General features: G+C 34.0%; 1 protein-coding gene across 1 annotated transcript in view; it reads left to right on the top strand.

The window, feature by feature from the left end:
- The window catches only part of Ccdc7 (coiled-coil domain containing 7), a 109,707-nt gene extending 84,921 nt beyond the window's left edge, over positions 1-24,786 (top strand). The window contains exons 17-20 of the mRNA XM_071619665.1: positions 14,508-14,614; positions 23,824-23,929; positions 23,973-24,272; positions 24,526-24,786. Coding sequence (XP_071475766.1) covers positions 14,508-14,614; positions 23,824-23,929; positions 23,973-24,272; positions 24,526-24,786 — 774 coding nt within the window. The remainder of the gene's footprint in view (positions 1-14,507; positions 14,615-23,823; positions 23,930-23,972; positions 24,273-24,525) is intronic.
- Positions 24,787-25,712: the final 926 nt, after the last annotated feature.

Genomic DNA, 25,712 nt, shown 5'->3' with positions numbered 1-25,712 from the left:
TAATTATCTCACAGTATTTGTAAGTTAAGGATCCACATGTATAACTAAAAAGAACCAATAAAAGAAAAATAGAATTTAAGTTTGCCTTAGCTGGGTCCTATGGCTCAGGATCTCTCATAAAGATATAATCAACATATTCTTAACTACATTTATCTTAAGATCCAAGTAGAGGAGAAAGAACTTCAAGTATTTCACTGGGCTCACATTTGAATGCAACATTCATTAGGCCTCAGATCCTTGCTGGCTGTTGGCTTGAGGTATCAGTACTTTTTCATGGGAGTTTCTCCATAAGAAAGCTTACAACATACAAACAAGGGCAGAGAGACATAGAGATAGATAGATGGAGAGAGAAAGAGAGTGAGGGAGGGAGAGAATGCCTTAAACCTAATTTCAGAAATGACATCTCATCACTTTAATCATATCACTTTCATTAGAAGTTTAGAAGTAGTAGCATTATGAACAGTTCACAAATAACAATATATCATTGGCATGAATACCCTGAGGCAGGATACAATGGAAGCTGGCTATTTTAGAGGCTTCCTACTAAACGTAGATTGGTATGAGATTGTGATAACTCCCAAACTGAATGTTAAATTAAGCAGTTTGATCTTCAATACTCAGGAAAGGAAGAAACACTGAAAGTTTTAGGTAAATGAATAACAAGTAAGATCTATGTTTTTAAACATAGAAAGTAATTATACCATTGATGAGGCAGATGGAGTCTTCTCTTTCATTGATTCTATAATTAATGAAGTCTCTTGTGTATATTGTAAATATGAACTTATTTAAATGATTTTTTTTGCTAATTTAACTCTTTTGGAAGCTGTGACATTGCTGTATCAAAATCAAGCTTCTCTAAGGTCTGAAATATCCAATGCTCTTGGATCTGGGTTTCACAGAGATTATAGCTTGTCACCCTGTGCTATGGGGAATGGAAGCCTAAAATCTAAAAGGGGTAAAGAAGAAAATATTTGGATTTCTTCTACTAGACACTAAATTATATTATACAAAGGTCTGACACCCCCCCACACACACACATATATAAAAATGACATTTTAGAAAAGTAGTTCTTTATTGTTTTCATATCTGCTTTTAAGGTTTTTTAATAGAAGAGCCATCTTTTTAAAATTAACTAAATTATTACATCTTCTGTTAAGAACTATCAAGATTATATACAAACCCTTAGTGAAAGATTGTAATACTTTATTAGAATATAATGAGGATAAAATAAGGTTAATGAACTGCTTTTCTATATTGTGAAGCACTACTTAAATGTTTTATTGCATCATTATTTAGCTCTGGCTAGTTTTCTGTGTAGGGTGTAGGAAAATCCCTTTTGATATGTTAATTAGTATCATGGCTAACTATTTTGACACATAGACACAAAGTGTATAATGGCTCAAAAATTATACTTTATTTCCTTGTGCTAATAGTTTAAGAAGTTAAAGGTCAGTATTCAAGGTAGAGAGTTGTCTCCAAGGCCATTCAGGTATCCTGGCATGTGCAATCTTTACCATCTTAAATGTGATGTTTGCACCACACATCAGAAGAGAAGATGGAGAACAAACAAGAACAATTTTCATTGACCAGGCTGGAAGTGGAGCATATCATTTTCTTTCATATTCTCTTTGCCACATTTAACTTCAGGGGGAATTTAGGAATGTATACTAGCAATGTGACTAAGAAGAAAAGAAAATTAGTTGGGTAAACACAAGTTTGCAGGTAGGTAAGGATAAGCCAGCTAATCTCTGCATAAAAGAAACCAAGTTAGATGTAATTCAGGCCTGGAGTAAAACCTAGAATCAACATTTATGGTGTAGGGAAATATGTATCATGTTCCCAAGAGATAGTCTATTAGTGAAATCACATTTTTAAAACCACAGGTTTTATATATTTTAATCACACACCTCAATAAATATAGTGTGCATTCAGATCATACATTTTACAAGAATTTATAAAAAGCAGTACTATGTTTGTATATTGTATGTATTAGCCTTACAAACTCTTCCAAATTGATGTTGAAAATGATTGGGTAATTAGCATATAAAGTAATTTTATTTACTGAAAGTGTAAAACCCTCTTTGCTCTTAATTTAGAAAAGTTAAGTATCATTTGTTCTCCTATAATGTTCTCCTATATATATCTATTCCAATGCCAAAATATGGTAATTTCTTATCTTTTTTGATACCTTAATATTACACAACTGTCATATTAAGAAAAGTATTTTGAATGATATTTTTCTAAATGATCTAATGCAAATATTTTATATATATTTGGTATATTAAAATGTATTATTATCTTTATCATAGATCTCAATTGTCCAAAATCAAAGACCAATTGAAGAAAGGTAAAAACATTTAAAAATTTTTGTTCTTTTTCTAATTTTATGAGTTCATACATCTATGATGAAAATATCCAATCAAAATTCAGTGTCTAAAACTTGTTGATTTACATCTTTGCTTATAATATTGTACCCATATATTTGAAGTACATTTTTTTGGAAACACATTTTAAATAGAGAAAATTGTGAAACTTTAGATGTCAAAGACTGAACAATTTTGATTCAGTGAGAAATCAAAAAGTTTGAATGAAAAATTTGAAGTAAGAACACAAGCAATTAAATTTCCAGAGAGTAGGAACTGCCCCTGACCTTTGTTTTAAGTTTAGTTATCAAAATGCATGACCTAGATTAGTAGGAATTTTTTTGGGGGGGTACTGGGAATTGAACCTGTGAACACTTTAATACTGAGCCACATCCCCAACCCTTTTTATTTTTGAGTAAGGATCTTGCTAAGTTTTTCAAGGCCTCTCTAAGTTGTCAAGGCTGTCCCTGTAACTTGCAATCCTCTTACTTCAGCTTCCTGAGTGACTGTGATTACAGATGTGCACCACCATGCTTGTCATGACTTATATTTTTAAACAACTCACTTGAAAACATTTTTGAATGTGATTTTTTTCTCAGTTACTTGATAAATATATATGTTAATATATATTTATAAACATATAAATATAAATATATTTAAATATATATTGTTTATATTTATTTATTATATACATATGAATGTACATAAATGTTTGAGTTTATTGATTCATCCAGTTAGAAAACTTGTAGTTTTCACTTGTGAGTCTGTATGATTAGCCATATTAATAGTAATATGAATAGCCATAGAAATAGTAAGCCTGAACTACAGGTATTAGTAACAGCAAATTCTGTCATTAAGAGTTACATTGTTATTTGATGAAAATAAATTGTGTCAATGTTTCCTTTTGTTGTTGACAGAAATTATTGAGAATCCAAATCAAATATACATGAGGAATTTGTTTATTCCTTAATTTTACAGAGCCTAATGTGTAAAATTTTGGGGGCTTTGATTACCATGTAGAAAAGAAAAAAGAATTACCTACAAATATACATTTCTCTCCTTTATTACCATTTTTAATATTTCTAGATTATATATCTAGATGAATTACTAAGTATTAGGTAGTAAGTGTGATGATTAATGGTCAAAAGCTTTGAAAAGGCCCTTTTTCATGTTTGTAGATATTATATTTTTTAAAGTGTGTATTTTTTATATTTCAAAAGAAAGCTGAACATTGTTTTACTTTTTTGCTTTGCAAACTTATGGGTAGTTTTCTTGTAATGTATTCCTTTACATTTTATATGTGAATGGTTAGCATTGTGAATATTTAAGAGGTAATAAGGGATTAATTACAACTTTTATGGAAACTAATCCATCTTATGAGCTGTGTTAGAAAAAGAAATAAAGCATGAGACTCTTCTATTCATGCTCAGATTATGATAGAGCATGACATGTTAGTAGTTTTTCTGTAGGAATATGGTGAAGTATAGCTTTGAAAATGCTGGAAAGTTAATAATATGTTTATCACTCTGAAGAACATGAAGTGGTAAATTTTGATATAAATTGTTTTAATATCGACCATTTAGTTGTTGCTGATGAATTTGGTAGACTGTACACTAATGCATCTCAGAAAATATAAACATTGCCTTTAATGGTGGGGGGAGAAGGCATTTTAGGACTGGGACACAGCTCAGTTGAGAGAATACTTGCCTAACCTACACTAGGCCTGGGTTTGATCTTCAGCATTGAAAAAATGTATATTTTAAAGAGAATCTCTACTCTCAAAAATGACATAATAAAGCAGCCTCAGTCACCTTTCATATGGTAACAACAGACTGAGGATCATAAGGAATATAAGATTAGGGGAAAAAGAGCATAGAATTAATATCAAGTAATTCCTCTTAAATGGTTTTTCACCTCTAGAAACTTGATTGATGTAATATTCTCTAACTTCAGGAGGAAGATAATTTCATTTCATTTCAATTCAATTGAGCTCTAATGAGGAAGTATTAACAGTTCATTCTATGCAAGGCACTGTGCTAGATTTTATGAGGTATAAAGGGTGGCAAATATATGGCCATTGCCTTCAATGAATTAACTATCTGGTAAAGTGGGTAAGACATATACAGAATAAGTAGAGTGTAATACAATGATGCATTCTACAAGAAGTTACCAAGATGTTCCATAAAAGCGAGAATGGTTGCCTCACATGAACAAGGCCCTGGTTCAATCCTCAGCACCACCAAAAAAAAAAAAAGAATGGTTATTTTTGTATCTTAACATACAAAAAAGCAGAACGTTAATTCATGCCTATTTTTCTCCATATACTAGACAATTAATTATTAAATTTACTCATTCATTTAGTCATTAAACCCATTCATTCAACAGATGTTTTTGACACCTCCATATGCCAAGTACTTTCTAGATATTCTAGATTACTTCTGGCTACATAGCATTCAATTTAAGAAAGAGTTGGGTTAGATTTTAAAGGGAATATAAGCAAAAGATTTTCCAAGTGGACAGAACTTTGTTTCAAGGCAAAGATGAGGGTGCTTAGAATCTACACAGTGTGCCTAGAGAAAGGCCAGACATTGATTTTGTTTGAAGTCTTGATTAAGGACAATAATGGGAAATATGACATGAAATAGGCTGTTTTAGTTTGATAGGTTTCATAGAATTGCCCATAACAGCTTTAGGTTAAATATTGCTAAATATTATAAAAGTTCAAAATATAAAGCACAAAGCACAATATTATTCATCAACCTTCATTTTGGGTTACTTCTTAGATCCTAATAGAATTTCTGAAATACTTTGGAAAAGTCTCCTAACCTTCAGAGAGTGGATGGGAGTGAAGTAAAGAGACCCAACCTGAGCAGACACATGGTATTGCTTACAATAAAGTACAGTGTTTTTTTTCGCACTTTGCAGCATTTAACAATTTATTTTGGCGTAGGGAACAAGTAGTGGCAAATATTTAATCCAACAATAGATTTTAATAATTTATTATTTCACATCATATGTGTTCTTAGCTTTTCTTGTTTTACAGCATCGAAATTCATACCTTTAAGAAACAAAAATATAAACTATTTCTTGGTGGTTTATTTTTCAGAGATTCATATCCAACATACTACTTTTCTAAATCTTTTTGTTAGAACTTGTATGCCCCCAATACTATTTAGGGTTATTATAAAGCACAAAAACATACAAAAAAAAAGCAGAATGTTAATTCATGCCTATCTTTCTCCATATACTAGACAATTAATTATTAAATTTACTCATACATTTAGTCATTAAACCCATTCATTCAACAGATGTTTTTGACACCTTCAAATGCCAAGTATTTTCTAGATATTTAGTTTTGTTGATAAGTAAGGCAGATAATATCCTTTTCCTTTATGTGCTTATATTTTAATAGGAAAGCTAGACAATAAATAAATATAAATGAACAAGATAATTTTAGAAGTCAATAAGTGAAAATAATAAAAATCCCTATCAAAGAGTCACAGGGAATAATAACTTAGATTGGGTAGTAACTGAAGGTGTTATTTAATGACAAAGAGGATTTCTAATTTTGAAATAAAAAAATCTCATGTTTTGTTTTTTTTCTAATTTTTATCAGAATAAACTCCTATAAATGAAAAGTTGTATTACCATTGAAAGCTCTAGAGATCTCATAATATTTAACTATTTTTGTTGCACTTATAAGGAGCTTATTACTGGTGATCTACATTATAGGCATATGGCAAATTTTTGGAAGAAACCTAATAACCTGAAAAGCAGTAGAGGGTACAATATCTCCTGAATTGATATTATTCCACAGAGAGATATATTTGAACTGGGACAGCTGGATTCACCATAGAAATTCTAGGGGAATTGGGAGAGTATAGATAAGACCTACTTAACCATGTAGCAGTGAGAGCTTCCTGATTGGGGGAATGGGCATAGCATAGTCCTGATAAGCTTGCTTTGCTGAATAACCAAAAGGGAGAAGAGACAGAGCCATCAGGGCCATCCAGAAATAAAGACTTGTCTCTGTAAATCAATGGATGTGTAACTGATGTGATTCTGCAATCTGTATACGGGGTAAAAATGGGAGTTCATAACCCACTTGAATCAAAGTGTGAAATATGATATATCAAGAACTATGTAATGTTTTGAACAACCAACAATAAAAATTAATATATATAATATATATATAATATATATATATTTATATATATATATATATATATATATATATATATATAATATACTTTTGATGCAGCTGAATTGAAGATGGATATACAGAAGAAATTAAAGACATTTGTTGATTCTTATTGAAAAAAAGACTTGTCTCTCCACCATTTGGTTTGGGAGTCTCATTCATAAGTCTCTCCATTAGCTCTGGTTGTTACTGGCCCTGAATATGCTAATTTCCATTGTATTGTCTAGGAGGAAAGTATTAATAAAATCACCAGGTGGGTTAGGTAAAGGTTCAGAGCTAAAAATAATAATAAACTCACATTATGTGCTCTAATTCCTGGCTAGCCACAGAAAAGTGTTTTGGGAATGTCTACTAATATCTGGAATAGGAAAGAGAAAGTCATTTTTCACCTCCCTTGAGGCTGACTGTTTCCCAGGGTCAGACAAGTTCATATCTAAAAAACATTTATTATTTCTCCAAGAAATGAGCCATATTGTTGTTTGAAGTGATTGATTTAGCAACATCCTACCACTTACCATTTACCATTAAAGTTCAACTGCAGTGTCAGAAGAGGAGGTCTGCCAAATCACCTGATATAAAGACAGTGTCTGTCTTTTAAATGAACCATATGTTGTATTCATCATGTACTGAGGTCAAAGCAAGGGGTTAAAAAAAGAAAAATATTATTATATTATTCCTCTTGACTCCTAACTCCTAAATGCTTTGGAGTTCAAACATGAAGGAGGTACCTTTATATAATATGACAACCTATAGCTTGTAAATTATCAGGGAATGCTGGACCAACAAGTACTGTGGAGGTGCTTTTCAAAGAGGCTGGCTTAATTAGCAAATGAAATAAACTTGATGGATAATGATGAGTTCTATGTCTTTCAAATACTTTGAAAGATGTCATTCTCTTCCTTCATTGTGCTATGAATTCAAACAGGAACCCAGTAAGGTTGTCATTATACTTTCTTGACTGCTTTTTTCATGTCTCATATTTTCCTTTAGATTCAGTTCCTTCTCTTGGTATCTCCATATTAAAAATAAAAATCGATTTGTGACTAATTTGTTGTGCCTATTTCCTTTGGCAGGAGATACCTCAGAAAACTATGTGTTTAAGAAGTCTGTCATAGGTGTCCCAATGGCCTCACCATGAAACTATCCAATAGCAATGATTCATGAATCATTGTACAAATTTAATTCAGTCATTCTAAGGCAGTTTGTGCTCTATGGACATGAATGACGCTTAAAATTCACCCAATTTTGAAGGATATTCAGATGCCATGGAATGTCAACAACCTACTATTGCTATAGTAGATGAATGCAGTATTCCATAAGATTTTGTCACCTTTGAGAGAGGCTATTGCATTAGTTAATCATATTTTATTGTCATTTGTCAAATCTTACAGGCAAAGATCTTACTGAGACAATGGTTGGTTAAAACAGAAGGGAGACATCTCTGTGTTGTATAAGACCACATTTTGTGAATTTGGGTAAGGTCTTATGGGACAGGATTGGCCCCTGATAGGATGTGATATCTCCCCCCTTTAATAGAGTTTTCCTGGGCTTTTACCTCCTTAGGAGATTTTGGTTTAGTAAAAACCATTTGTGGAATAGGAATGTTGGGTTGAAGACTAAGAAAACCTGCCCAGTTAGGCTCAGTAATAAGATAGCAGGAACTTTCCAAAGAAAATATGCCATTTAGCAATAGAAGGAAATCATTGAGTTCAAAGATCCAGGAGGTGACAACAACATGAAGTATTATTTTCAAAGGCTTCAGTCATGATAAGTTGCTTAGACTTATCTGTATTTTGTGAGTAGACAGGATATAACAATCTAAAGTTAAAACATGTTTTCAAGATGCCTGGACTTATTCTAAAGCTTTTTAGTGTAAGGGCTTCCATATAAAATTAGTTGCATTGATACAGATGCTTTAAAGAATCAACCAGGTATAGGACGTGATGTCACCACTACCTAAAGTCTTTTGTGTTTGGGATTGCAGAATCCATAAATTTTCCTTTGAAGGATATGGAATGTGTGTTTTTGATGCTGTCTATATGATGACTTCTTGCTCCCAAGTTGAGTTGAATGACAGGTCCTAGATTATGTTTTTATTTAAAGTTTTCTTTAATCTGATGTACTTAGCAAATATACAATGCATTTTCAGGGCAGATCAGTGTCATCAATGTAATCAAATGTTTCAATAGTGTTAGCAGTTCATATTGTGGTACTTTTTGTCCTATCTCTTGAAATTATGAAAGGAATTCAGATAATCTCAAGGAAGATTAGTTAAGGTATGTTACATGTTTTGCCAAATCCTTAGCTGCATACATATATTAGTAACGGTAGTAGTTTATTCTGTAGCTTGCATAATGACAGAGACGAGGGCATCAAATAGAGCTGTTTATTTCTTTCTTAAGCTTCTGTAGTCCACTATGGAGTATCCAGTGTTTTTTTTTTTAAACAAAAACACAACTATGATAGACTAGCATTGTATAGAATCCCTGCATACATTATATTTCAATGGGAATGTAATTTATTTTTACCCTCTTTAAATGCAATATTATTGAATGATAATGCCAGTTCAGACACTTTTTTACCATGTGCGTGACCAACTTTTTATCATGTACATGACCAGCCATTATAGATGTTTCTAACAGATTAGTTATCCAACAAGTATTGCTGTGTATCTGTTTCGAGTTTAATAATTAAGAAATCACATATTAATTATGTAACCTGAGAAACAGCAAACAGTAAAATAGAGTACAAAATAATAGTTCTGTGTGTCAGGGATACTCAAGACCAGTTCCATTACTAGGAAAACTTAATGTCATTTATTGCAGAAAAAAAGGGGATTCAAAGCAAAATCAGCAAAGGGTAATGGTCTGTGAGGGAAAATCCAGAAGAAACAAGATGTAAGTTTCCAAGTATTCTCTCCCAGTGGAGTCACAAGTTGTTCTTAATTCCTCCAGCAAGTAACAAAATGTGTGAATGCTAGAGAAGTTTACTAGTGACTCAGTGTCCGGGATTTTTATTAAGGGCTAATCAAATAGAACTTTCTATCTACCAAGTTCCAAACTTCCAGTCACTCAGAAGGATAAACAGGTGTTCTGCATAAACTACATTCTTTGTACAGTATAGGTACATGAGCCACTCTTAATAGTTTGGGGAGTAGTTGGAACCTTTCCAAATTTCCCAGGTGCCAGTCAAGTGTCAGCTTTGTAATTATGCCTTTCTAAGGATAGCAGTCTCAGGCCTTCTATCTTCTCCTTCTATAGGATGTGCTATGGTTCTTGGCCAAGAAAATTTTACATTAAAATTATTATCACTAGGGCCTCACACTCCAGGGTGAGACTATTCTGCATTATTGATCTCAGTTATGCCCTATAGGAGTCCTGGACTTAGGTAATTTAAAAACTTCCTTTAACAATATCTTAGACAGCCAAGTGGCTTTATCCTTAATTTTCTGTGCTGACCTTTTTTATTTGGCTTAAAGCACCAATTCAGGTACTTAGCACAACTCTGGGCAACTCTGGTCAGTTGAAGCTGACCAGGAGTGAGGTATGATCATAATAGTTGGAGTACATATACAAGAAGTATAATTCCAGACAGCACAAATGGTACTCCTGGAAACAAAGGCTTTACAATTGTTAGGATATATGTTAGGCAGTCCAGCTTAACAGGGCCTACATGTGGGTCTCCCGCTGTGGTACCTCTCCCTTAGGTCTCCTAGTCCAGTCCAATTGATTTAATTGAGCTCTTTGTTTAAGAAGGACTTTCTGAAATCAATCAGTTCCTTTTGTCAATGACTCAGTTCATCTGCCTGGCAAATAGATGACATCTGCAGATGTTCTGAGTGGAAAGTGCAGGAATTGGCCACCCCTTATTGTCTCCTAATCATCATTATCAAGTGTGTTTTTGAGTTCAGTATTCACTTGGAAGTGCTCTTAGTAGCTTAAGCAGCAAAGGAAAGTAGGGAAACTTGTGGAGCATTTCTGAAAAACAAAGAGATGATTTATGCCTCTTCTTCCCTAGGACCTCCTACGGTACAGAGGTTCCCTCCCACCAAGTGTTACAGAATCAGGGTTCCCATTTGCTTTACGTTTTTTACAAGTCATGTTCTATTTTCATTCAAGCCATTTGACTAGAAGGGTTGTGTAGAAGGACCAAAGAATTTTCACAGAAAAACATTTTTAGACAACTTAATCCAAAAGACATGTCATGCTCAGGAATGGTCAGAAAGAAACACTTAATTTTCAAAAATTTCAAAATGGGTTTACATAACCTCCTACTCCTTTTTTGGATCATTTTTCTAATGTGTGGCTTAGTAAAGATCAGTCCCTTTCTTAGAACACCTGTAGTTAATAATCAGACTGCTTTACTAATGCTTGTCTACCAGCAGAAAGGTGAGGGAAGTAGATCCAGATTCAACAGTCCCTGTTACAAGCTGTAACTAAAAGCTGCAACTTTTAATCCAGAAAGTCAAACAGTAATCAACAGCAATGACACATTCCAGAGGGAATTGGAATGATCTGTCTGGAGTATGATCCATCAGGTGTAGACAGAGTGACAATATCCCATATGTTGTACCCTCTCCCAATTAGCACTTTTCACAAGTAGGAAGGAATGCAATAGATTTCTGTATCAGAAACAGAATCTATCAGCAAGTGAATTTCAGATAGTCCCATCAGAAAGCAAAGCCTTTTATGTGAATGTATGTAATAGTTCAGCCTACATCCATGTTTTAAAGTTTAGGGCCCCAAGTGGGGTGTGTCCTAAATCTGGAAAAGACCCCTAGTCTGAGTCCTGTTTACTGAGGTTATGCCTTCTATAATCCTTCAGGACAGCCTGTACTAAAGCTGAAATACTCTGTAGCAATTAGAATCTGCTTCATATAAATCCTGTAGCTGACTGACCTACCTTTCTCTCTCTCTCTCTCTCTCTCTCTCTCTCTCTCTCTCTCTCTCCATCTCTCTCTCTTTTCTTCTCTCTCTTCTTCCTTTTCTTTTTCTCTTTCCTTCTTTTTATCTACCTATCTTCCTCCCTCACCTTCCTCCCTCCCTTCCTTTCTTCCTTGCTTCCTTCAAATCTATAGCAAAGCTGAGGGATAGACAGTGTCAATGCTGTTTCTTGTATAAGTGACAATCAGGGCTTCACCAAGCCTTTTCTGTCTTGTCAATCTTCAAATCCAAATTGACTCGCTCAAAAAAGTATGTACATTATGCTAGAAAAAAATCATCCTCTAAAGTTCAACCGTATTAATTGATAGAGTGTATTAGCAACTAAAAAATGCTTTTGAAAATGACAAGAACATATAATTTTGACACATCCCATTTTGAGACTGACTTTTTTCCCCTGTTGTCTTTCTTTCCCAGAGGCTCTACTAGGCATATCCTTAGTAAAAATGATAAATTATGAAGCCTTGTTCTATTCTCAATATTGAAATAATTTAAATTCCAAGCACCCTTGGAGTCAAGATGTAAGGAAATAGTGCCTCATTCACACTTTCTTTGAACTTTTCCCTGATCAGAATGATTCCTCTAGCATTCATTAAATTAAACATATATTATTTTATATCAATGTTTATTATTTATTCAGATGCAGTATCTACAAAATATAAGAAATGTCTGGAGGATGGGAATCCACTCCCTGCCCCCCACACATATTTTTTAATCTGACTTATTTAAAGATTTACTCTAGCACCCTCTAAACTGGATAAACCTTTTTTAATACTCCCCCCTATAAGAAAAATAACCACAAATGAATTTTATACCTTTTAAAATTTTTATGCCTGTTAAAACCCCACTTTTGGAAATCTTTAGGTCCTTTTTCCTCTCACCTGGAAAAGAGAATAAAAATCAAACACATTCTCTTATTTTATCTTTACCATCAAAAGTAGCCAGTGAATCTAGCAAGCCAGTTCTTCTAGACTTGTTGTATCATTTTCAGATTCCTCTTTTGACAGACAGCAGCTCATCATCCATTCATTATTCCTTTCCCCAAACAAAGCTTTCTTCATATTCTGGTGAGTCATGGGAATGCTAGTGAATCTTATCTCTGATGCCAATTATGTTAGGCTCATTGACTTTCTGAGAGGACTCACAGGACCTAATATATAATTATTACAATGCTATGATTTATTGCAGAAAATGAATACAAAGAAAAACTAGCAAAGGGCAAAGATACATGGGGTAAAGTTAGAAGAAACCAAGCGCAGGCATATAAGAATAACTCTCCCCATGTAAGCACACAGGGCATGCTTAATTACTCCAGCAATGAATTGTGAATTGTTTTTAACTAGGGAAATTTAGAGACTAAATGCCCAGGATTTAAACTGGAGGCCACCTGATAGAGCATCTCATCCATGATATTTTCTTAAATCCTTTTCAGAATTTGGTATTGGCATGTTAACTTTCACTCATATTTGCAACTTTTTTTTCTAGGCTCTGCTGCGCCTAGCCTCCTTGCCTTTCCCTTAAGTTAACTTTACTTTGTAGCTACCTACTTATAAACACATTGCTGCAAAATTTTCCTTTGTAGCAAATATACTGCTCTAAGGATTTCCAAGAAATTTTACAATTCCCAGGCTACAGATTATATAGCCATTTCACCCCCTCTAAGATTATGATGCCCCATTAGTCTGTGATTAAACGGTCTTTAGCTATTCTATTTAGGCCAAGTAATTTGCCCTCTCTGGGGATTCTGACTATTAAATCCAATATAGTCACTGAGATATTGGCCATTTCAACTCAGTTGTTTGTCTGGTGTAAGGTTTTTAGTGGGGTTATTCCCACTTTAGTAGCGACCCAAAATTTTTATATTCAAAAGCTATGACACTCAGATGAATCTGACATACCACAGCTACACTAAACAAGATTTATTGAGAATGAACTGTAAGCACAGTAGCACCAGAGCACATGTGACATTCCACTCTCTCATCTTGTACAAGTTGAGTTTGGTCTAGGGGCATTTGAAGGACAATGGAGAATACTCTAAAGGAAGAATTCTATACACGTACCAGTTCATAAATTTATAGGTAAACTGGGGGAGGGTAGAGGAAAACAGGTGATTCTGGAACTATGAAGTTTCCTGATAAGGGGGAACTAGTCTTATTGGGAAAAGAGCCTTTGGAAAGAGCTCACATGTTTGAATATTCCAAGTATTAATGAAAGACTTTGAGAGTACCAAGCTATCAAGTAGGGAGATATCAATTCAGGCCATTTAAGAAAACCATGTTCATCATCTCCATGGATTAAAAAATTTTTTTTCCTAGTGTTAGAATGGTTTTGGTTTTGTTCTGTATAATTTACTTTCAGTTTAAGTCCTATTTCTCATTGTTTGAATAACAACATTTTTGGACCTTTGTACCATTGGACCTATGTACCATGATCATGGTAAGAATTATTTACCCATTTACAATCTATTTCTTAGTAGTCCATCAGCCCTATTTTTCTAGATGAGATAATTCCCAATATTTTAACCTTTAAGTTTTCTAGTCTTTTAATAATGTTGGATTTTTGCTAAACCTTTCAAACTTTTCAAATTTCTTTTTAGTTGAGGAGCCTAAAATTAGTCATTATGAAGATTTTAAACAATGATATTTGTAATTTTTAAAAACCTACCAAAATATTTATGGTAAATTTTGACTTGTACATTTCCTAAATTGAAATTTTCTACAAAGTTAATTTTTTGAATCTTTTTAGGTTGTACTATAATGCACACTTTGAGTCCTATGTATTTTTGTTTTTCTTGTATACAGAAATGCATTCCATATTTTGCATTATTATAGATAATAATATCAAATACATTTTTCTCTATATTTGCATTGATAATTAAAAGTTCTATGTACACATCAATACTTGGGAGAGACTTTTTTCCCCCTAAAGGGGAAGAAGGGCATGGGTTGAAGATTGTGTTGACAGTTTAGAAAATTAATGGAATTAAGAAAATTCCTAAAAAAGAACGTCTTCGAAAGAAGAAAAAGAAAAACTAAGAAGAAGAAGAAAGGACAGTTTTGGCAGATATCCAAGGGCGATTTTCGCTTTTACAAGGATGACTATATTTTGAGGTATTATTTGTCATGATGTGTCTATGATGATATGCAGAATAGACTGTACTCTTATACATCTATTTGCTAGGTGAGAAAAGGATGTAATGCTCAGACCTTCAGAATTAACAAATGCTTTTGCAAGGAAGAGGAAATTTTCTCTTTATATCCCCTCTGTGTTGTTGAAGTGTGGCAACCTGCTTTTATGAAATCTGTTAAAATACATGCTTAAAAGATCAGTAGAGTAGAGGGAAGAGAGAAAAGGGGAAGGATAAGTGGAGGGGAAGGAGAAGTACTGGGGACTGAGTTAGAATACATTTTATTCCATGCTTTTTAAATTATATCAGAATAAATCCTATTGTCATGTATAACTAAAAAGAACCAATAAAAATAAATAAATAAAATAAATGCTCAGTGTTAATACTACTGTATTTTAATATTCAATAATTACTAGAAAGAATCAATCTAAAATGGGTAGCAAATGATACAAATTAATAATATTTTTAAACTATATTTAGGTTGTTTTTTAAATATTACCAAAGCATATGAAGGGAGTAAATCATTTTCTTTGTTATTATCATTATTATTTTATGTGTGAGTATATACTACTTTCCATATAGTCCTCTTTCTCCTTCTGTTCTGCAATATTCAGATAAGTAGTAAGGTTTTAAAGTTTTCCTAGCTCTACTTCTTGGCTTTGGTTGATGCAAGTTTGAATACAGTACTGCTTGCATCCTTTCTAGTATTTTTCATTCCTAATACCTTCAGTAGAAATATCATGGTTATTTGCTTGTAGGAGATAAAAGAAGGGAATGCCTCAGTGGGAGGTTATAAATGAACTTTATGATAGTATTTAAGACTATTGGGGTTGCCATACATTTTCTGTATGTTATGATAATGTACCTGTTTAGAATCCAGTGATTAATTATGTATCATTATAACCATTTCAAAATCTTTTAAAATGTTTTGCTTTCTACTTTTAGCTATATGGTAATTTTACTGGCAGAAGTGATAGTCCGCATGATAACTGTAGGTATGCTTGTGAATAAGTATCAGTTTATATTATACCTTTGGACCATTTTTATGTTTCAGTAACTTAAAGACAGTAGTCCTCTAGGGTATGTCTTTAAAAAACAGTCTTTAGAATAGTGTTATACTTTATTTTACAGCTAGTCATCTTAAATTCAAGTACTAATAAAACTATTAAATCATGTTTGAGTATGCAATGATATCCTTAACTGTTGAGGATAGGAAGCCTCCTACTTTAATATTACTTTAATATTGGAATCTGCTTTATAAATAGCACCACAAAATTCTGTTTGTTGTCAATTACATCTTTTAACCACCATCCACTTTACACTTTTATCTTCAGGAATGTCCTTCCCACTTCACTACTCTTTTTTATAATCCATACTCCAGTGTTTGAAATTCATCCTAAATTAACAAATGTAGAATAAGTGGCAATAGTTACTTTCAAAACTTTTGTTTCTGGGACCAAAACTGAAATTATTTTACTAACTTTGCAATAAACCTTACACAAATTATGTCAACTGGAGCATTAGCTGATAAGATGAAGAACCATCAAACCCTTGCACTTGATAGGACTTAGAAAGCAGTTAATTTTTTAGAGAAAGCATAGGTAGTTTGACTGTTTAAATTATCATCTAACTTAGATTGTTGGGACAAGCATAAACCAGAACTGTGTAGAAAAACCATGACATATGGCCATTCTGGTTCTGGAACTAGGAGAGCTGATCCTCTGCGAATTGATAGAAAATAAGTACCTGTTACTTTAAAGAAAACCAGCTTAGAACTTGGGAATTGACTTGGTAAAAGACAGTGATCTTTTAATATCAAAATTGTGATGGAAAGATTTTTTTTTATTTTCATTCTGAAATTGTGGAAAAATAATTTTGGAATAAATGTGACTAAAGGGCAATCTCCAAACCATCCAGTGCTCTACTTTGATTGACTAAATCTTTCTCATGTTGTACTCTGTTATGACATTATGTAGGAATATTTTAAATGAGTTAATTTTATGCATCTATTTTAAATCCCAGAAGAGATATTGCTATCTTTAACTTGTTATCTGATGTCAATTTCATATTTATTACTATTAATTAATGAATAGTTATGATCGCATACTTAATATCCTTCTTGATTATGAAAATGATTCTTCAGTTGCAGATAAAATGTTCTTCAAATAATCTAATAACAGATGTTTTGTAATTCTAAAGCTCAGAGAAGAAAAGATCTAGCTCTGCTATTTCAGATCTTTCACAGAACCTCAATTCTCAAGATAAATCAGCTTTTTTAGAGATTTCAAATGAAGTTTCAACTGATGAAGCTCTACCTCACACATCTTCATTAGAGAACCATGATAAACCACGTAAAATAGAATCATCCAGCAAACAAAATCAAGAGTCACTGTCTGTTGAAATATTACCTCATGAGAAAGAAACAGTGACATCATCCTTGATTTCACCTCCTGTTCTTATTGAAGGAAACTCAAAGGTATTTATTTTGAATTACTAGACTCTTTCAGTATTTTGAACAAATGTTAATTAAAAACTCATCAATATTATCTTATATAGAATAAAAAGTCTTCTTCGCTAACACAACTGGTTTTATATTTAGAATGTTGAAGGTAATATTTGGAAATCTATATGATACCTTTAACATAAACATTTCTAATTGGTATTGACACAAAGTTGTGATAAAAGTAATATAATTACTAAAAGAAGGAAAATTTTTACATTTTTTAAATTTCAGATTCATCTACACAAAAACTTCTATAATAAGGTGATTGTAAACATGTAACAGTTATAAAATAATTTATATACTTTTAAAGAAGACAGAATTTTTAAAGAATTTCTTTTGCTAGAAAAGTATTTAATTATGAAATTGTTATGGTAAAAATCCTGGGAAAAAGAAAAAAAGGTAAAAAGGCTATTTATACTTGATATGTATCTATTATGTATTTTTATCATAGAAGTTATTAATATCTTTATTTTAAAAATTTGCAAGCGTTGAACTTTGTCTAAAGATTAAGCTTATTAAAATGCAAATCTAAACAAGAATTGTAATCAATAATTGTAACTCAATTTGTTTGGAAGTATCTATGAGGGAGAATCATATTATTACTGAGTTTCCTGCAGTACTATTCAGTATTCACATTTGCCTCTCTGATGCATTAATTGTGCCCACGTTTTTTATTTGATACATTTAGGAAAATTATAAAGTTTCTTCAATGTATTATAGATGAGAGTAAAAAACTAGCTTTCTTTCTAAAAGAACGTAATTAAATAGAGTTCTGAGATATTTAATTTGGAATTACTGTACTTTTTGTTATGAAGGCTGATGTATCAGAAGAGAAATTACAAACAGAGATTCAAAACCAAACAGCAGAAAAATTTGAAGGTAAAATGATTTCCTGTCATGTAATATGAAATATGAATGTCCCTATGCTATAATTAGAAGTAAATGAAGGAAGAATATTATTAAATTGTTAGTCATCCACTGGTTTAGAAGAACAATGATAGCTATATAAAAATTAATTTGATGAGTTACCATTATATTTTTCAGAGAGTCTATTTCAAGTAACTAATGTCTGTATAAGAGAGAAGTAATAACTTTGCTTGAACGAAACAGGTATATTTGTTAGTATAAACAATATCATATCAAAATCACATCAGGTGAATATCAGTATGTCTAACTTTAATATTCAATTTATATTTTATTGCACTAGCCTATACTTTTAAAACAAAATGGAATGCTTGTGATGTATGGTGCTGGAATATCACTCTTCTATTGTATTTTGAATAAGAATTTTTCTACTGTTTCACATATGATGATTGGTTATTTTGATCAGAATGCTTTCTTTTATTTATTCTGAGTTTATTACAAATTTGTACCAGGAGTGGCATTTATTATATTTATAGTGTTGTGCAATCATCACTTCTACATCTATTGCACAACTTTTTATTACTCCAAAAAGAATCTCATTAAGCAATAACTTCCTTTCCCTCCCCACACAGTCCCTGGTAATCTCTATTCCATTTTCTGTCTCAGTGAATTTGCCTGATCTATATAATAAACTCAAGTGAAATCGGATGATATCTGTCCTTATAAGTTATTGTTTGTTTCCTTTACTGAGAAGAAGCTTTTTAATTTGAATTCATCTGATGTATTGATTCTTGATTTTACTTCTTGTGCTTTAGGAGTCTTGTTAAGGAAGTCAGATCCTAGGCCAACATGGTGAAGATTTGGGCCTACTTTTTCTTCTGTTAGGTTCAAGGTCTCTGGTCTAATTCCTAGGTCCTTGATCTGCTTTTACTTGAGGTTTGTGCATGATGAGAGATGGGGGTCTTAATTTCATTTTGTTGCATATGGATTTCCAGTTTTACTAGCACCATTTGTTGATGAGGCTATCTTTTCTCCATTATATGTTTGTGGCACCTTTGTCTAGTATGAGATAACTATTTATGTGGGATTGTCTCTGTGTCCTCTATTCTGTACCATTAGTCTATAAGTCTATTTTGATTCCAAAACCATGCTGTTCTTGTTACTCTTGCTCTGTAGTATAGTTTAAGGTCTGGTATAGTGATGCCACCTACTTCACTCTTCTTGTTAAGGATTGCTTTAGCTATTCCTGGGTCTCTTATTTTTCCAGATGAATTTCATGATTGCCTTTTCTATTTCTATGAAGAATGCCATTGGGATTTTGATTGGATTTTTAAAAATCTGTATAGTGCTTTTGGTAGTTTGGTATTTTTACAATATTATTCTGCCTATCCAAGAACAAGGTAGATCTTTCCAACTTCTAAGGTCCTCTTTAATTTCTTTCTTTAGTGTTCTGTAGTTTTCATTGTAGAGGTCTTTTACCTCTTTTGTTGATTCCCAAATATTTTATTTTAATTTTTGACACTATTGTAAATGGGATAGTTTTCCTAGTTTCTCTTTCAGAGGATCTGTCATTGATGTACAGAAATGCCTTTGATTTATGGGTGTTGATTTTATATCCTGCTACTTTCCTGAATTCATTAATAAATGAAATATGGAAGTTCTAGAAGTTTTCTGGTGGAATGTTTTAGATCTTCTAGGTATAGAATCATATCATCAGCAAATAGTGATAATTTCAGTTTTTCTTTCCATATCTGTGTCACTTTAATTTCTTTCATCTGTCTAATTGTTCTGACTAGAGTTTCAATAACTATTTTAAATAGACATGGTGAAATAGGGCATCCTTGTCTTGTTCCCATTTTTAGAGGGAATGCTTTCAATTTTTCTCCATTTAGAGTGATGTTGGCCTGGGACCTAGCATAGATAGCTTTTGCAATGTTGAGATATATTCCTGTTATTCCTAGTTTTTTCAATTGTTTTGAACATGAAGGGGTGCTGTATTTTGTTGAATGCTTTCTCTGCATTCGATGATCATATGATTCTGTAAGTCTATTGTTGTGATGAATTACATTTATTGATTTCCATATGTTGAACCAATCTTGTATCTCTGGGATGATGACCCCCCCCCTTGATTGTGGTGCACTATCTTTTTGATATGTTTTTGTATTTGATTTGCCAGAATTTTATTGAGAAATTTTGCACCTATGTTCATTAGAGACATTGGTCTGAAGTTTTCTTTCTTTGATGTGTCTTTCCCTGTTTTTGGAATAAGGGTGATATTGGCTTCATAAAATGAGTTTGGAAGTGTTCCCTCTTTTCTGTTTTATGAAATAATTTGAGGAGTCTAGGTATTAATTCTTCTTTGAAGGTCTCATAGAATTCAGCTGTGTATCCATGTGGTCTTGGACTTTTCTTGGTTGGAAGGCTTCTGATGGAATCTTCTATTTCATTGCTTGAAGTTGATCTGTTTAACTTGTATATATCATCTTGATTCAGTTTGGGCAAATCATATGACTGTAGAAATCTGTCTATGTCTTTGATATTTTCTACTTTTCTGGAGTACAAATGTTCAAAATAATTTCTAATTATCTTTCTGTAGTGTCTGTCATGATATTTCCTTTTTCAACACAGTTTTTAGTAATTTGAGTTTTCTCTCTCTTTCTCTTCATTAGCATGGCTAAGGGTTTATCAATTTTATTTATCTTTTTCAAAGGACTAACTTGTCACTTTTTCAATTGTTACTTTTGTTTCAATTTCATTGATTTCAGCTCTGATTTTAATTATTTCCTGTCTTCTACTGCTTTTTATGTTGATTTGTTCTTCTTTTTCTAGGGCTTTGAAATGTAATGTTAGGTCATTTATTTGTTGACTTTTTCTTCTTTTAAGGAATGAATTCCATGCAATGAACTTTCCTCTCAGTACTGCCTTCATAGTGTCCCAGAGAATCTGATACGTTGTATCAGTGTTCTGATTTACCTGTAAGAATTTTTAATCTCCTCTTTAATGTCTTTTGCAACACATTATTCAATCAATAGCATATTATTTAGTCTCCAGGTGGTGGAGTAGCTTCTATTTTTTATTTTGCATTGATTTTCTAATTTCATTCCATTATGATCTGATAGAATGTAGGGTAGTTTCTCTACATTTTTGTATTTGCTCAGAGTTGCTATGTGGCATAATATATGGTCTATTTTAGAGAAGAATTCATGTGCTGCTGAGAAGAAAGTGTATTCACTTGTTGATGGATGAAATATTTTATATATGTCTGTTAAATCTGTTATTGATTGTATTATTGAGTTCTATACTTTCTTTGTTTAGCTTTTGTTTGGAAGATCTAATGGTGAAAGAGGTGTGTTAAAGTCACCCAGAATTATTGTGTTGTGTAGACAACTTTACTCTTGAGCTTGAGAAGAGTTTGTTTGATAAACATAGCTGCACCATTGTTTAGGGCATATATATGTATGATTGGTATGTCTTGTTGGTATATGGTTCCCTTGAGCCGTATGTAATGTCCATCTTTATCCCTTTTGATTAACCTTGGCTTGTAGTCTACTTTATTTGATCTGAGGATGGAAACCCCTGCTTGGTTCTGCAGTCCATATGAGTGGTATGATTTTTCCCAACATTTTACCTTCAGTCTGTTTGTGTCTTTTCCTATCAAATGGGTCTCCTGGAGGCAGCATTTTGTGGGGTCTTTTTTTTAAAATCCAGTCTGCTAGCCTATGTCTCTTGATTGGTGAGTTTAAGCCATTAACATTCAGGGTTATTATTGAGACATGGTTTGTATTCCCAGCCATATTTGTTTATTTTTGTTATTTAACTTGACTTGATTTTCTTCTTTGATTAGTTTTTCTTTAAGGGTACTACCTCACTCTGCTGATTTTCATTATTGTTTTTCATTTCCTCCTCATGGAATATTTTTCCAAGGATGTTTTGTAGGGCCAGTTTTTAATGTAAATTCTTTTATCTTTTGTTTATCATGGAAGGTTTTTATTTCATCATCAAATCTAAAGCTTAATTTTGCTGGATGGATACAAGATTCTTTTAGAGGTGTAAAAGAATTTTCTTTTAGAGCTTGATATATGTTGTTCCAGGATCTTCTAGATTTCAGAATCTGTGTTGAAAAATCTGCCATTATCCTAATTGGTTTCCCCAATATTAATCTGATTCCTTTCTCTTGTGGCTTTTAAAATTCTCTCCTTATTCTGTATATTAGTTATTTTCATTATAATGTGCCTTGGATCTGTTGTGATTTTGTACATTCAGCATCCTATAGGCTTCTTGAATTTGGTTTTCCAATTCATTCTTCATGTTAGAAAGTTTTCTGATATTATTTCATTGAATAGATTGTTCATTCTTTTGGTTTGGACCTTTCTGCCTTCCTCTATCCCAATAATTCTTAAATTTGGTCTTTTTATGCTGTCCTATATTTCTTGAATGTTTGCTCATGGTTTCTTATTAGTATCGCTGTGTGATCTATGTTCTTTTCAAGATTATAATTTTTTCTTTATTGTCTGATGTCCTGTCTTCTAAGTGGTCTACTCTATGTTGGTGATGTTTTCATTTGAGCTTTTAATTTGGTTTATTGTTTCTTTCATTTCAAGGATTTTTGTTTGTTTGTTTGGTTTTTGATTTTGTTTTTGTTTTTGCTTTTTTTAAGAACCTCTATCTCCTTGTTGAGGTGATTTTTTGTTTCTTGGATTTGTTTATGTAGCTTCTTGTCAAAGTGATCTTTCACTAGTTGTATTTGCTCTCTCATATCTTCCTTCAGTTCACAGAACATTTTAACCATGTATATCCTGAACTCTTTGTCATTTTTTCTTCTGTGGTTGCCAATGATTCTAATGATGTGGTGTCTTGATTTCTTTGTGGTACTTTCTTCCCTTGTCTTTTCACATTGTTCATGTGTCTTTCTTTCCAGCTCTGTGGGTCTGTGGTGTTATTGTTTCTACCCTCTAGGTTTATAGTGCTCTTGTAGGCTTCCAAGATCCCTCCTTTATGGGAAGGACAATGTTAACTGATTGCAATATCAACAATATATCACCTATGAACAATTTGTTGTTATTAAGACAGTTTAGTCTCAATATTATCTAAAATATAATTAGTAGTTTTGAAAAAAGGTTTACAGTTTCTGATAATGGACAATAAACTGGGGGTGGGGCCTAGGACGATATGCTGAGGTGGAAAGATGTGAGGGTATAGAGTTAATATATCTTAGGAAGTGTGAAAGAGAAATCTAATGAAGAGTGTTAGTAGCAAGAGAATAGACAGGAAGTAATTTAGGGAAGACAGTAGAGCACATAAAATAAACACCCATATGTATTTAGAAAAATACAGGATGTTAAAATAGTAAAATTTGGATGGGGAAAGAAAAATGAAAGATGAAAAAAAGGGCATAAACCATACCTCTATATTATATTATTCAGTTGACTCAGTCCTCAAAATCCTATTTCATCTTGAGTTCTTGGTTTCACATATGTTGGGGATGTGAGGGTCAGAGGATAGAGGGGTAGAAGAGAAAGAGAAAAAAAAAAATGCTCCAAAGAAGAAACCAGAGTTGCTGCTAGTTTTAGACATCTGTATTGAAAGGTTAATAATCTTGAGAACTATTTGCTAATCTTGTTCCCAGAATGTGCTGTCCCCAACTACCGGTTGCAGGCAAACCGCCCACTCGCCCTGACCCGTCAATGAACTTCCCTCCCTGCCCTCTCCAAGGAAAGTATATAAGCTCTGCTTAAGCTGTTCTCAGGGCTCTTTGCTCTATTCAAGTGAGCTCTGAGCCCCAGCATGCTGGACCCCAATAAACCCTTTGCTGTTGCATGAGACAGTCTCTTGGTGGTCTCTTCCTCCGACGCTTGCCTGACCTTTACATTTGGAGGTCCCACCGAGATCCGGCAGCAGCAGACGAAAGACCCCCAACGGACCCCTCTCGGGGTAAGTAAGGCGCCTCTTTCTGGTTTCTGCTTTCTGGTTCCAGGTTTCAAGTTTCTGGTTCCAGGTTTCAGGTTTCTGGTTTCAGGTTAGGGCTGGCAAAGTGGCTGTTGGTGAAGAGCGTGAGCTCTCTCCGACAGTGGCTGACAGACGTGTCACAGAGCCACAGGCCACATCCCTGGGGGACGCCCCAGAGGACTCTGGAAATCGAGGAACAGTAGTTTCCTCGACTCAGTATTCTGCAGTATTCTGCTTCAGATTCGGATTGCCAGCCCATCAGGTTTTGCCGGCTACTCAGTCCTGTCTCAGTGTTGAACGTTTACTGTCTGTCTTTATCGTCTGTGTCGTGTGTCCTTGCTTTCACTGTTTGTGTATCTTTCATTATGGGACAGAGCACTTCAACGCCTCTGTCCCTGACCCTTGATCACTGGACCAAAGTCCGCTTAAGGGCTCAGAATCTTTCTTTTTCAGTAAAACGCTGGACCTGGCAGACTCTCTGTGCCTCAGAATGGCCCACCTTTGGAGTCGGATGGCCCCCAGAAGGATCTTTCTACTTCCCACTAATTTGAAAAGTCAGAGATATTGTCTTTGTCTTTCAGCCAGGACCACATAGCCATCCAGATCAACAGCTGTATATCTTAACTTGGCAGGATCTCTGCGAATCTCCTCCTCCATGGGTGAAGCCTTTCCTTGTCCCTGCCCCCGCTCCTACTCCTTCCCCCACGATTCTGTCTCTCAAACCCTCTGCTCCTCCTCCTCCTCCACCCTCTGTTCTCCCTGAGTCTCAAGATTTGACTCTACTGGACTCTGCTCCCCCTCCTTATCCCCTGCCCTCATCCCCCAACCCCAACACCCTCTAAGTGATTCCCCTGCTGTTGACTCAGCCTCTCCACCATTGGAGGAAGGTAAGCTGGCCCAGTGCCCTCCAGATGACTCCCCCATGGCACACACAGCCCCTCCTTCCCTGGAGGAAACTGGCCCAGCTAAAAGAACTCAAAGAACTCGCCGGCGTTTTCACATCAGCCTACTTGGGATGACTGCCAGCAACTCCTAGGGACTCTCTTCATGACAGAGGAACAAAAGAGAATCCTCCTGGAAGCTAGGAAAAAAATATCCTCGGACCAGATGGGTGACCGACACAACTTCCCCTTGAACCAACCCAACTGGGACCCCAACACCTTTGAAGGTAGGGAGCATCTGTCCACTTATCGCCGGGCTCTAATAACAGGTCTTCGAATGGCTGCTAGGTGACCAACTAATTTGGCCAAGGTAAGAGAGATTATTCAAGGGCCTGATAAATCTCCCTCTATCTAGAGAGAATTATGGAGACATATAGGAGATATACTCCTTTCGATCCTCAGGCAGAGGATCAAAAGGCATCTGTCACGATGGCCTTTATTGGGCAAGCTGCCCTGGATATTAAAAGAAAATTACAATGCTTAGATGGATTACAAGATATGACTTTGAGAGATTTAGTCAGAGAAGCCGAGAAGGTATACTATAAGAGAGAAACTGAGGAAGAGAAGGAACAAAGGAGGGAGAAAGAAAGGGAGCAAAGGGAGGATGGGAGAAGCAAAAGACAGACCAAGGCATTGACTAAGGTCCTGGTCACAACAATAAATAGGCCAGAAATTAAGAGACAGGGAGACAGAAAGGGATACCTGGGCCCACGCCAAAAGCCACCTCTGGCCTCAGATCAATGTGCCTACTGTAGAGAAAAAGGACACTGGGCCAAAGAGTGCCCTAGAAAGAAACAGCCACACCAGCCAGCCATTCTAACTCTGGA

This window comes from Marmota flaviventris, chromosome 12 (genome assembly GCF_047511675.1).
Source record: "Marmota flaviventris isolate mMarFla1 chromosome 12, mMarFla1.hap1, whole genome shotgun sequence".
NCBI classification, from domain to species: Eukaryota; Metazoa; Chordata; class Mammalia; order Rodentia; family Sciuridae; genus Marmota; species Marmota flaviventris.
Note: the sequence above shows the minus strand (reverse complement) of the source record. Positions and strands in the feature narration are given on the sequence as shown.